The 12,127-nt window shown below is 55.0% G+C and overlaps 1 protein-coding gene across 17 annotated transcripts in view; it reads left to right on the top strand.

Annotated features, from left to right (window-relative positions):
• SNPH (syntaphilin) overlaps nucleotides 1-11,938 on the top strand; it is a 41,851-nt gene extending 29,913 nt beyond the window's left edge. For 12 of the 17 annotated variants that reach the window (XM_060284088.1, XM_060284090.1, XM_060284087.1 and 9 more), the window contains 2 exons: nucleotides 4,342-4,491; nucleotides 7,597-11,938. In XM_060284088.1, the coding sequence (XP_060140071.1) occupies nucleotides 4,342-4,491; nucleotides 7,597-8,785 (1,339 nt within the window). In that variant the 3' untranslated portion in view covers nucleotides 8,786-11,938. The remainder of the gene's footprint in view (nucleotides 1-4,341; nucleotides 4,492-7,596) is intronic. The other 5 variants (XM_060284091.1, XM_060284093.1, XM_060284092.1 and 2 more) reach the window with 2 other exon arrangements.
• Nucleotides 11,939-12,127: the final 189 nt, after the last annotated feature.

Raw genomic sequence — 12,127 nt, 5'->3', positions numbered from 1 at the left:
GGGGAGGTGGACGTTCTAACCATCCCCAACTCTAGCACACTTCCCCGCTGTGTGACCTTGAGCAGGTCACGTCTCTCTGAGCCTCAGTTCCCATCTGTAAGATGGGTATGATCATACCCAGCTGCACGTAACCAAAGTCAGTAGCTGAGACAAACTGGGGGTGATGCTTTCAAAACAAGGGGCCAGAGGCGGGCAGCTCCCCGAAGTGTCAGGGACCCCATCTCCACCATCCTTGGTGTACAGCTGGCTCCTACACCTCCAGGCATCAGGTCGGCATCCAGGAAGAAAGAAGGTAGAAAGGCCAAAGCCCCTGAACCCCCAGAGACTCGTGTTTTTGAGACAGGACACATTGCCCAGGAAATTCTGTCTATACTGTGCTGGCTGGTGCCAGGTATGACTGGCTACAGGGAGAGTTAGTGGTTCCCAGTGTAGGGCCACCCCAGCAAACTGGGAGTTCTGTTGGAGAAAAGGCAAGAATGGATGTTGGGAGGCAGCTCATGGCGTCCGCCAGCCTGCTCTTCTGGGTGGTACACTGTGAGGGTGGCAGAGTGGAGTTGTTCTAGAAAGGGAAGTGTGTTACAAGTGCAGCGTGTGCTTTGGGCTCTCAGCAAAGAGGAAAGGCAGGATCGGGCTGGGGAGACGGGTAAGGAGAGCAGTGGGTCCTCAGAGACCAGGACGTGCAGGCTGTGATGGCGGCGCCCATCCTGCTTCCCAGGAGCGTGATGGGGGAGCACGGGCTTAGGATGTGAATCGGTCTGAGTCTCCACTCCCTCATCTGTAAAGTGGAGCTTACGACCCGGAGGCTTCAGGGAGCTGATATCTGCACCCACCACACTCTGCTGCTGGCCCGTAACGCGTAACCGCTCTCATTAGGACTTTGGTTCAACTTGAGAATCGTAGGCAAGAGAAGGCCAGGAGACTCTGGCCTGCAGCTCCCATGGCCAGAGCTCCTCCTGGGAAGGCTTGTCTTGAGTGAGTGTCATTTGTGTGACCAGATCACACTGAGGCGGCAGTTCTGAGTTTTCCACCATGACACGCATGATGGGTGACACACATATGCTGGACCCATGCCCCAGCATCCTGTCTGTAGCTGCCCTCAGAACGGGGGTGGGGGGTGGTGGTAGTGTGTGAGTGAGATTGATGATGCATTAATTTACCTTTTGAAAAGTGTATAATTGGCAACTTTAATACTTTTTTATTGGTAGCAGATTTTTGCCACACATGTCATAACTGAAACCCATGGGGGCAGTCCCAGCCCTGAGGCTGAGAGCTGCTTCCATGCAAGGGTCTCCTTGCCACCACCAGAGTTGCTGGTGAGCAGTGCCTCGGCTCTAGCCTCACTATAAGTAGCCAGGTGTTCCAAGGTGTGACTAGCTGAGGGACATGAATTGTAGTATACTTCTCTTCTCAGGTACGCATAGTATATATGTAAATATATACTATATTAAAAAATATTTTTTCCCACAAAGAGCTAGTGACTAAAAATATATCAGTGTTAAATGTTATATTGAGAAGGAAAACTAGTGAAAGCATATGGAAAAAAGTTAAAATAGTTACTTCCTTTATAATCCTCAGCTCTTACTAGTTTAAGTAATCCTGGTTCCTCTACGCCGGCACAGGGAAAAGGCCTCTTTTTCTCACCACAGCTCTGGGTCCCTCTCGCCATAGCCTTTGCAGGGCACCAGGATGTCTACTGGCCTAACACATGGGGCTCAGGGCCCTTGCTGGCTTCCTCTCTTTTGGAAGGAGATTTCTTAGAGCCCATCAGAGGGGACCCCAAGGTCCCACCCGACACCGCGCCTCTTCCCCTTGCCACACAGAAAACAAGCCAGTGTGTGACCTGACTTGAGTTAAACTTAGAGGCCAGGAGCTGAGTGAGTAGAAGAGAATAGTTTCTCTTTCCCTCCACTTCTGTCCACACTTTCTCTTCAACAGTTTACAATTTACAAATACTTTTTCCTCGGTAAATGTTAGACAGCTTCCCAAAACTTTTAAAACTGCCTCCAACTTGGCTCCTTCAGCAAATGGGCCCCACCAGGGCCTGTCTTTTCTACATCCATAAAATGTGATTGCCTCTTGCTAGACCTGGGACACCCCGTCCCCTAAAGGAACAGAGCTGGATGGCGGCAAGGCCTCTGCCAAATTGTGTGAGAACACGCCCAGGTGTTTAAGCCAAAATCCAAGGAGGTTTCTTCCCAAACAGAACAGCCGACAGGAAGCTGTGAGTTGAGGTGGCCTGGCCGTGGTCTGCTGGTGGCATGGGGTGCTCCCCTTCCCTGGGTGAAAGCCTCGGCCCTCCCTCATCCACTGGGTGGGAATTCCTCCTCCTCGGCCCTGATGGGACCGGGGCGTGCTCACCCCCCCCCCCCCCACACACACATGCGCACGTCTGCGCCACCCTGTGCTAGGGTGTTTGTGGCTGCAGGGTACAGCTGTGAACAGGGCAATGCCCAGAGACAGCCAGTGTTCCCGTGTGTGCTCACGTGTGCCCCCAGAGCGTGCACATGCAGATGGAAAGGGTCTGCCTACGTTTGTGTGAATGTGTTCATGGGCTGGTGTCCTAGAGCAGTTGACCCTGGACCAACAAGGGGGTTGGGGTACTGATCCCTCGTGCAGTTGAAAATCCGCGTGTAACTTTTTACTCCCGCAAAACATAACTGCTAATATCCTACTATTGGCCAGAAGCCTTCCTGATTACGTAATGAGTTGATTGACATGTATTTGGTGTGTTATATGTATTATAAACTATACAGTAAGTCCCCTACATACAAACGAGTTCTGTTCCAAGAGCGCATTCATTAAGTCCAATTTGTTCATAAGTCCCACAAAATTAGCCTAGGTACCCAGCTAACACAATTGGCTATATAGTACTGTACTGTAATAGGTTTATAACACTTTTCACATAAATAATACATGAAAAACAAACAAACACAAAAAATAAAGAAAACATTTTTAATCTTACAGTACAGTACCTGGAAAAGTACACCAGCCATGTGAACTAACTTATGTGATTGGACATGGGAACACACATTCATCTTTGAAAGTTTGCAACTTGAAGGTTCATATATAGGGGACTTACTGTATTCTTACAATAAAGTAAACTAGAGAAAAGAAAATGTTAAGAAAATTATAAGGAAGAGAAAATACATTTACAGCAATATACTGTATTTATTGATACTGTAAGTTTACATTGTTTTTAAAATGAATCATCTGTCAGTACATCAATATTGTCTTACATGATACAAAACACTGTAGCTGTTACATGTATTACTAAGACTAGACATCAAAAATGAAAAGATCATGTGAAAAAGAAATTCGTATTTATTTACAGGTATAGTGTGCATGCGTTGATAACAGAGAAGCTAGCAATGGTTGCCTAGCTTATCTAATGAATGAATCATTATAAAGTTTTTACGGCATACAGTATTACAGTCATATTCAAAATATGGTATTAGAAACATTGTTACATTTTTCTAAAAACCTCTTACCTGTGATGATAGGCTGATAGGCATTTTCTCCAATTGGGAGAGAAAGGCATACTGTAGGGTAATGTGATTCTTTGAAAGCAAAGTTGTAGAACACTAAGAAAACGAACGCATTATTAATATTATATCAACTATCACCCACCTTATGCCAGTGTAAGGACAGGCTGCCACCTTAGTACCAGTCTTGCACACAGTGTTCTACACGCTGGATGCTGAGGCGGTAGTGATGATGACAACACAGAGACGGCTCAAACGGTGGCTGCCATAGTTACTAGATTTTCACACGAAATCACTCATACACATACACAGCAGATAAATCCTGGCCCACCATGCAGGCCCCAGGATAATATACACATACACAGCAGATAGATCCTGGCCCACCGTGCAGGCCCCAGGATAATATACACATACAAAGCAGATAAATCCTGGCCCACCATGCAGGCCCCAGGATAATTACACGGAGGGGGAGACCTCTCCCACCCTCAGCCTTGGTCTCTGGGTTGGGAGAGTGGACACCTGAGCTCTGGGCTGTGGCGCCGGGACTGGGCTGGCGGAGGGGGCGCCACCCCGGGCGGCGCCAGGCTGGTGCACGCGCTCTGTGACGTGTCTCCCCAGCCCAAGCTAGAGGAGCCCTGAGCTCCCCACCCTGACGCTGTGCTCGAAAGAGCCTTAATGAAACCCACCTCCCAAAGGGGCTGCGTGTTCTCGTGCCCACAGGGGCCCCGTGGGGGAGGCCTGGCCTGCAGCGCTCCAGTGGCCGGGGGACCAGAATGGGTAGGCGGGGCCCCTAGCTCCTGGAGGCACAGCGCCTCGCCAGGCCCCTTCCTCCCTCCCTGCTGACAAGCGTCCCCGGCAGGCGCGCCATGAAGTACACGCTGTGCAGTGACAACCATGGCATCAAGCCTCCCACCCCAGAGCAGTACCTGACCCCCCTGCAGCAGAAGGAGGTGTGCATCCGGCATCTGAAGGCCCGGCTGAAGGACACACAGGACCGGCTCCAGGACCGGTAAGCGGGTGGCCAGGGCCCTGCAGTATCTCTGGGAGGAAGGCGTGGCTGGGGGCTCCTCAGCTGCTCCTTGAAGCATCAGGTAGCTGCTTGGGGCCAGGCCGGGAGCAGTTTCCCCTGCGAGGGTCTATCGGGCCTCCCACCCACGGCAGTGCTCTCCCAGTTGTAGCCTGGCAACCCCATTTGGCCACTTCTCGTGCCCTGGCTCCTTTCTACCTGGGGAGGAGCGGCACAGGGCACTCTTCCTGGCTGACCTGTCTCTGTTGGGGAGAAACAACACCTTAGCCCTCCTTTGCTTCCTCCCAGGGGGTCACCAGGGGCTCGTGACCCACCAGTTCAGGCCCCAGAAGCCTTCCTCCTCATCCACGTATAGATGATGTAAGATCGTGAGAAACCTTCCTCTGAGCTCCCACCCAGCCCAGGAGTCTCCCAGGAGCCCCCGTGGGCCCGTCTGAGCTCATTCTCCAGACCTGATCCTCCCGGCCTCCCCATTTCCAGGCTGGCGGCTTCATCTTTATAATCGAAGCTTCAGGGCTGCCCTCTGATCTCTTCATCACCTACCCGTCTTCTCCAGACTGTGTCAATTCGGATACGCAGCCGACCGTGAGCTGGACAGGGTGCCGTGCAGGGCGCTGGAGGGCAGGCGGGGAGGCCACCACTACCACGCCTTCCTTCATCTTTTCTTTCTTTCTTTCTTTGTAATATAACTGCTTTATTGAGATGTAATTCACATACCATCCAGTTCACCTATCTAAAGTAAACAATTCAGTGATTTTCAGTATATTCACAGAACGGTGCAACCATCAACAGTATCTAATTCTAGAACAGTTCCATCACTCCAGAAAGAAACCCTGTTCCCAGTAACAATCACGCTCCATCTCTCCCCAGCCACGCCGTCCCTGGCAGCCACTAATCTTTCTGCCTCTGTGGATTTGTCTATTATATTCCATGTAAACTGGAGCACACAGTGAGCGTGACCGTGTCTCTCTTGACCAGAGCTCTGCCAGGTAGCTGATCCAGTTTGTATCTGTTGTGCTTTTGAACTTGGGGAGGGTAGAGGTGGCATTCTGTGGACCTCCTTGTCTGTAGAGCTAGGATTTCTATTTCTATTTCCCACTGTCTTCTCACTGATGCCCTGCGTCTGCTTGGCCATTTACACTGATGTCCTCGGGAAGCAGACAGCCCATCTCCCTGCTTCCTTTCCAGGGCTGCCCTGTGGCTCAGAGCAGACAGTCTGCCCTGTGTGGTTTGGGCAGGACGCCCTGTAGTGGACACGCCTGCACCTCAGCTCCCCGGCCTCTGCACCTGATACTCTTGTAGTACCTGTGGCCATTCTGTACTTGCTGTATCGTCAGCCTCCTCACAGGCTCTGAGCATTCAGTCTGATCCTCTCATTCCCGCTGTAGCCTACTTCCTCCTCAGAGAAGGAGCTCTGCTTCTACACGCTGTGCTTTCATATATTGTGTCCCCACTTCTAAGATACCCTTTCTCTCATCTTGCTCCCTTGGAAAACTCATCCTATAAGACCCAGTTCAAATGTAACATCCTGCAGCCCCCTGAGACCTAGACAGGGCTGGGAAGCCATAGCTCTGGGGTCCTGCTGGCTCCCAGGAGGAGTGGGGCCCAGCTGAGCTGAGCATGCCCAGTCCCTCCTTTCAAACTCACTCTTTCTGCCAGGGCTCACAGTCAGTGAGGAGGGTTATCCTAGAGTGAGCTCCCCACCCTGAGGCAGGAGGAATGAACGTTATCCCCACACCTGTGGGGATGTCTGTTATCGTAGCTCTTGAGCAGCTCCAGGTCCCTGCTGCCATCCCACGTCCATCGCCAAGCTGTATCCTGTTGGGCAGCCCTTCCCCTCCTTCCCCTTCCAGTTGATGCCATTGCTGACCTTGTGGCCGCTGCAGCCCCGCAGGCCCAGTCCCTTCAGTGTTTTGTGGAGTGAGATTCCTGGGCCCATTTCCTGAATTTCTAATTTGACTTTGAAAAGTGCATGGTGCTTGAGCTGGGTTGGTCACTCTGCTGGACTCATAAAATCCAAAGTGATGTCGTGCCTTTTGGATTTTATTTGTGTGAATGTAGGGTTTGGGCCGAGTGGCTGCGTGTGGGCCGGATCACTAAGACGTTTGCCGAAGGAGGAGCACCCAGGGTGGGAGTTCAGTCCCATGAAGGAGTCTCCTCCTTTCTCACTGCTTTTGGTCCATCCTGTTCAGTCTCACCCTGGCTTTACCTCTGGACTTGATGGCATCATTTTCTACTTCACCTCCTTCCCCTGCACCCCCTGGATTCATCTATGCCTCAGGGATTTTAAAAGCCTGCGAGTTTCTGGACAAGAGTCCTCTGACCGTCTCGTTTGCCTGCTCTTGCCTCTTCTTTCGGGAATAGCTCTGTGCCTTTTCCAGCAATCTTTTGGGTCTTCCCTCTCTAGAGTAGATACAGAGAGGAAACATCTAGCATGGATAAAAGACAGCCACTCTGTTCTCATCATTCTCCTCTGATTCATCCACCACTTCTCATCCCTCCACTTGAGGGAAGATGTAAAATTATCAGCTACATTCAAGGCAGTAATTTCTCTCATAAAAACAAAGTGGATCATCACTCTCTCCCCGGGGTCTCTGGCCAAATCGCCTCCATTGAAAATTTCCACCACCGGCTTTTGTAGGAGGCCACATCCATTTCTGCAGAGTAGAGATTTTAGGTTTAGTTTTTGTTGTTTTATGTTAAGATTTTTAAATGGATGTATTAAGTTTTTATAGCGGTAGCTCTTTAAACTGAGAATCTTTATCGTCTACTGTCTTCTCTGGGTAGTGGATATAAATGTGGACAGTTGTCTGCATTTTGGCTCTAGGGGGTGGCAAGGAGATGGTGGCTCATTCTCGTCCCTGAAGAGGAGGTCTCTCGTGTCCTGAGCCCTGGCCCCTCTCCCGTCCCCACTGCTTCCCCGATGGAATAAAGAGGGTGAGGAAGGAACTCTGAGTCGTTCCTTTGTTTTCAGCTCTGAGGGACAGCAGCACAGGCCCTGTGTCCTTGGGGACAGCCCCCTCCTTGTCTGTTCTTGGTGATGGTGACAGGCCAGGCGGTGAGCATGTGTGTCTCATCTGCTCACAGGGACACGGAGATCGATGACCTGAAGATGCAGCTGTCGCGCATGCAGGAGGACTGGATCGAGGAGGAGTGCCACCGCGTGGAGGCCCAGCTGGCCCTGAAGGAGGCCCGCAAGGAGATCAAGCAGCTCAAGCAGGTCATCGACACCGTCAAGAACAACCTGATTGACAAGGACAAGGGGCTGCAGAAGTACTTCGTGGACATCAACATCCAGAACAAGAAGCTGGAGACGCTGCTGCACAGCATGGAGGTGGCCCAGAACGGCTTCGCCAAGGAGGACGGCGCCGCCGAGTCGGCCGGCGGGTCCCCTGCCCGCTCCCTTACCCGTAGCTCCACCTACACAAAGCTGAGCGACCCCGCTGTCTGCGGCGACCGCCTGCCGGGTGACCACCCAGGCGCCTCTGTGGAGGACGGGGCTGACAGTGGCTTCGCGGCGACCGACGACACTCTGAGCCGGACGGATGCACTGGAGGCCAGCAGCCTGCTATCTTCGGGGGTGGACTGCGGCCCCGAGGAGGGCTCCTCGCTGCACGGCTCCTTCAGCCTGGGCCCCCGCTTCCCCGCCAGCAACACCTACGAGAAGCTGCTGTGCGGCACGGAGGCCGGCGTGCAGGCCAGCTGCATGCAGGAGCGTGCCATCCAGACGGACTTCGTGCAGTACCAGCCGGACCTGGACACCATCCTGGAGAAAGTGACCAAGGCCCAGGTCTCCGGGACAGTCCCCAAGTCAGGGGACAGGTGCCCGGAGTTGGATCCCCACCCCCTGGGGCCCAGAGACCCCAACTCTGCAGTGGTGGTGACGGTGGGTGACGAGCTCGAGGCCCCGGAGCCCATCACGCGGGGGCCCACCCCACACCACCCTGGTGCCAACCCCAACCCCAGCCCGTCGGTGGGCGTGGCGTGCCCCGTGGAAGAGGAGGAGGAGGCGGCCGCAGCCGAGAAGGAGCCCAGGAGCTACTGGAGCCGCCACTATATCGTGGATCTTCTGGCGGTGGTGGTGCCAGCCGTGCCCACGGTGGCCTGGCTCTGCCGCTCCCAGCGGCGCCAGGGCCAGCCCATTTACAACATCAGCTCCCTGCTGCGGGGCTGCTGCACCGTGGCCTTGCACTCCATCCGCAGGATCAGCTGTCGCTCGCTGAGCCAGCAGGGCCCAAGCGCCAGCACTGCTGCAGGCGGCAGCTCGCAGCTCTGAGGCCCCATCCCGGCCCGGGCTCCGGAGGCCTGACTGCCGATTGTAGGGGTGCCGTCCTCCCTCTCGCACCTTCCCGTGGGGCATCATCTTATTTATTTAGTTTTGGGTTTGGAGGTGGTGTTTTCAGAATGGTAACAGTGTCAGGGGCTGGGAGCGGGGGGTGGGGGAAGGTGTCCCAAAACTGCAACAGGAGAGAAGGGAAGAGAGACCGAGGGCAGGGAAGCACAGGGATGGGACACACTGCAGAGAAAGAAGGTGGTGAGGCCCCCAACCTGGCCCCCCTGCCCACCTGGCCTCTCACACAGGGCAGCCCCTGCTCAGGAAGTCTCTGGTGTGCTGATCTGGGGAGGCCGGGCTTAACTTGTGTGCCAAGCCTCCCCGTCCCCCACCCCCATGTCCTGTCCAGTTCCCTGCCCACCCCAAGCCTTCTCTCCCAAGCCACCCCTTGCCCTCAGCCCAGGCTTCTGGGCCGGTATTACCTCCTCAGACGGAGGCAGCTGCGACCCAAAGTACAGGCAACTGGCCGGGACTCCGAGCGGGTCTGGAACCACTTGGCCTGGGCTGAGCTCCATCCCCTTCCGGCTGCTCCCCGCTTTGGGAGCACGGTCAAGGCCAAGGGCTGGAGGAAAGATGGTGATGGGCAGAGGGCGGTGTGGGTTCTGTGTCTGTCTGTTCGTCCCAGAGCTTCCCCACATCTGTTTTCCTCCTGGCGCTTCTGAGTGTGTCAGATAATTTTGTGAGAGCCAGACAGGCGAGTGCCGGGGTGTGAATGCTAGCCTGAGCCCAGCTTCTGTCTGGAGACGCTGCCAGCAGGAAAGGAGGAGGCGGGGGCTGGCAGCTTAAGGGGGCACCTCCAGCCTTCTGAGACAGGGCCCTGCAGCCTGGGAGGCAGGGCTGGACTCGGCAACCGCCAGCTGACTGCTCCAGGTCTGACTGCCCTGGAGCGCGCCCTAGTTTATCCGGGGACCTTGGGACCAACTTCTGCTTTGCACTGTGTTCACTTTGGGGCTTGCTTCTCACGCATCCCAGGGTCTCCTGTGAGGTGGCTGCTTGCTTTCTAGGATGAGGATTCCTAAATCTTACACCTTTCTGCCTCTGAAGGGAATTCCAGCGGGATGAATGGCAAGATGAGGTTTTGAAGCCATGATGTCTGTCCAGGCCTAAGCAGGGTGTCCTGGGATGTTTCCCAGGTAGGGGGTGGAGTGGGGCTCCCAGCCCAAGCCCAGTCAGCCTGGGAAGGCCCCCCTCCTTCCCCGGGACCACATCTAGGTCCCTCTGCAAAGCTGCTGACATGTTATTTGCATTATTATTTTACAGAGTAAACCCATTCCTCTTCCTCTGCAGGGCTTATACCTATCTCGTCATCCCACCCACTCTTCAGAGTTAGGCCCTACATTGCGGCGGGGGGAGGGTGTTGGTGGGACCCTGTATCTCACTCACCCCTCTGGCCTAGGGGCCACTCTGGTTCTGCCAAGGTTGCTTGCCCACCCCCGCTGCTCCGACAGCTGTTGCCTGACGCATGGGCTCTGCCCTTCCTCTCTGTGCCGCCTACTTGAGGGGGGATGCCTGCATGCACTGGGGGTGGGCAGCCGGCCCAGCCATCGTGGGGAGAGCCCCTCTGCCACGCGCTTTGTGCCTCCAAAGCTCCCCTTCCTCGCTCTGGGCCTCAGACCTGCCATCCTTTGTGGAGCACCCCTCCACCCCAGTCGAACCAAACCCAAACTCTGGGGGCCGGGCTGGGCTGGCCCACGGGACCTGGGGGTCGTGACGTGGAGCGGCAGTGGACAAACCCAAAGCCAAGCCAGGACTGGCTGCGGACCCCGCCTCCCGTGCCGCGTCCTCACGGAGCTGCGTGGTGTCTCCTTATAAATAGTCAACAGCTTTGCCGAGAAAATAAATGTATGACTATTATATTTGACAACATAAAATCTATATATTTTTCACCACTGGAATCTAGTCGAGCTGCGTAGCCGCTCTGCTCCGGTCTGCGTCTTGCTGTCTGTGGCCTTCCTACTGTGTCTTGTGTTTTGATGGACGTGGTCAGGGCCGGGGCTGTGGTCCGTTCTGTCCCTGATGCTGGAGGAGCCGCTCGTGAAGCGCGTGGACCGAGGACTATGGACAAGGTGAGCGGAGCTGGCACCGCCCTCTGCTCCTGCTGTGGCTCAAGACCTGCCTGTCTGGTCAGAGGGCCTCCAGCCCACAGTGTTGGGGGTGCCTCTCTTTTGGGGGGGTCTGGTGGGACCTTGACGGGCTTTGCCTCTTGTCGGTGGAGGAGGCAGCTCTCTGGCCCAGGCCTGGGACAGACGCTGGGACCGTGTCGGCCAGGCCCCGGCTTGTGCGTGTGTGCGTGTGTGTGCTCGGTATCCTGCATCTATGCAAAAGGGGCAGCGCTGCCTGGGCAGCTCCCAGGGGCGGAGGCAGAGGCGCAGCGGCCCACGGGCCCAGGCTCCAAGCCCTGACTGCAGGACACAGGATGTGGGACCAGGAAGCGAGGCCAGGGCCCGGGGGCCTCCCGCTAAGTACTCATCCTCCAAGGCTCCCCTTTTCCTTCCTGCTTAATACCACCTCCTGCTGGGCTGTGACCTTTCCCTCCCGCCCTCCGCTTCTGCAGCAGAGATCTTTGGGGTCTCCCCTGTCCCCAGCCTCTGGCCAGAGCTGATTAGATCCTAAGGGACCATGTTCTCAGGAACCACCTTCTGGAACTGCTGGTCCCTTGGGGTCCCACCTCCAGAAGGGGCTTCTCCAAGCTATAGGGTCCAGGCCAGAGCTGCCTTGCTGCTCCTCTCGTCCAGGCTCAAAGCAGAAATCAGTCTGGGGCCGGGACTCTGCTCAGAGAGCTGGCCTCAAATGGAGTTTATCCCAAATATCTCCCAAGGGGATAACTTAGCTTTTCACTGAACACCCTTCCCAGTCGCCACTACCGCAGGGGTATCTGGCAGCACCTTGGGGGGTGGGCTGGGGGCAGATGACAAGGTTCTGGGGTAAAGGCCTACAGAGGGGCCTCTGCCCAGGGAAATCATTACCCCCCTGACCTAGGAATCAGTGCACACAAGTCACAGTGCACTGCTGCATTCAGCCATGCCCTTGACAGAGAGTTCAGGGGATACAGGAAGGGGGGAGGTGGGGAGGGGGCTTCACTTTTGTCTTCTTTGTCCTTTTGATCAGACAGAGTTGTACCTACAGCAGACAGCTCTGAATTAAAGCATGAAAACACAACAAGATCCTTGGCCTGTTTTCTTTATATTGTGTCCTTTGGGGGTGGGGGCGAGGGGGATGAAGGGGGCTCACACTGTCCCCACCTGCGTGGGAGTCATAACACGCATGCTGGGAAAAGCTGAGCAG

The sequence above is a fragment of the Globicephala melas genome, chromosome 15, assembly GCF_963455315.2.
Source record: "Globicephala melas chromosome 15, mGloMel1.2, whole genome shotgun sequence".
In the NCBI taxonomy this organism is placed as follows: domain Eukaryota; kingdom Metazoa; phylum Chordata; class Mammalia; order Artiodactyla; family Delphinidae; genus Globicephala; species Globicephala melas.
This window is presented reverse-complemented; position numbering and strand designations above follow the sequence as displayed.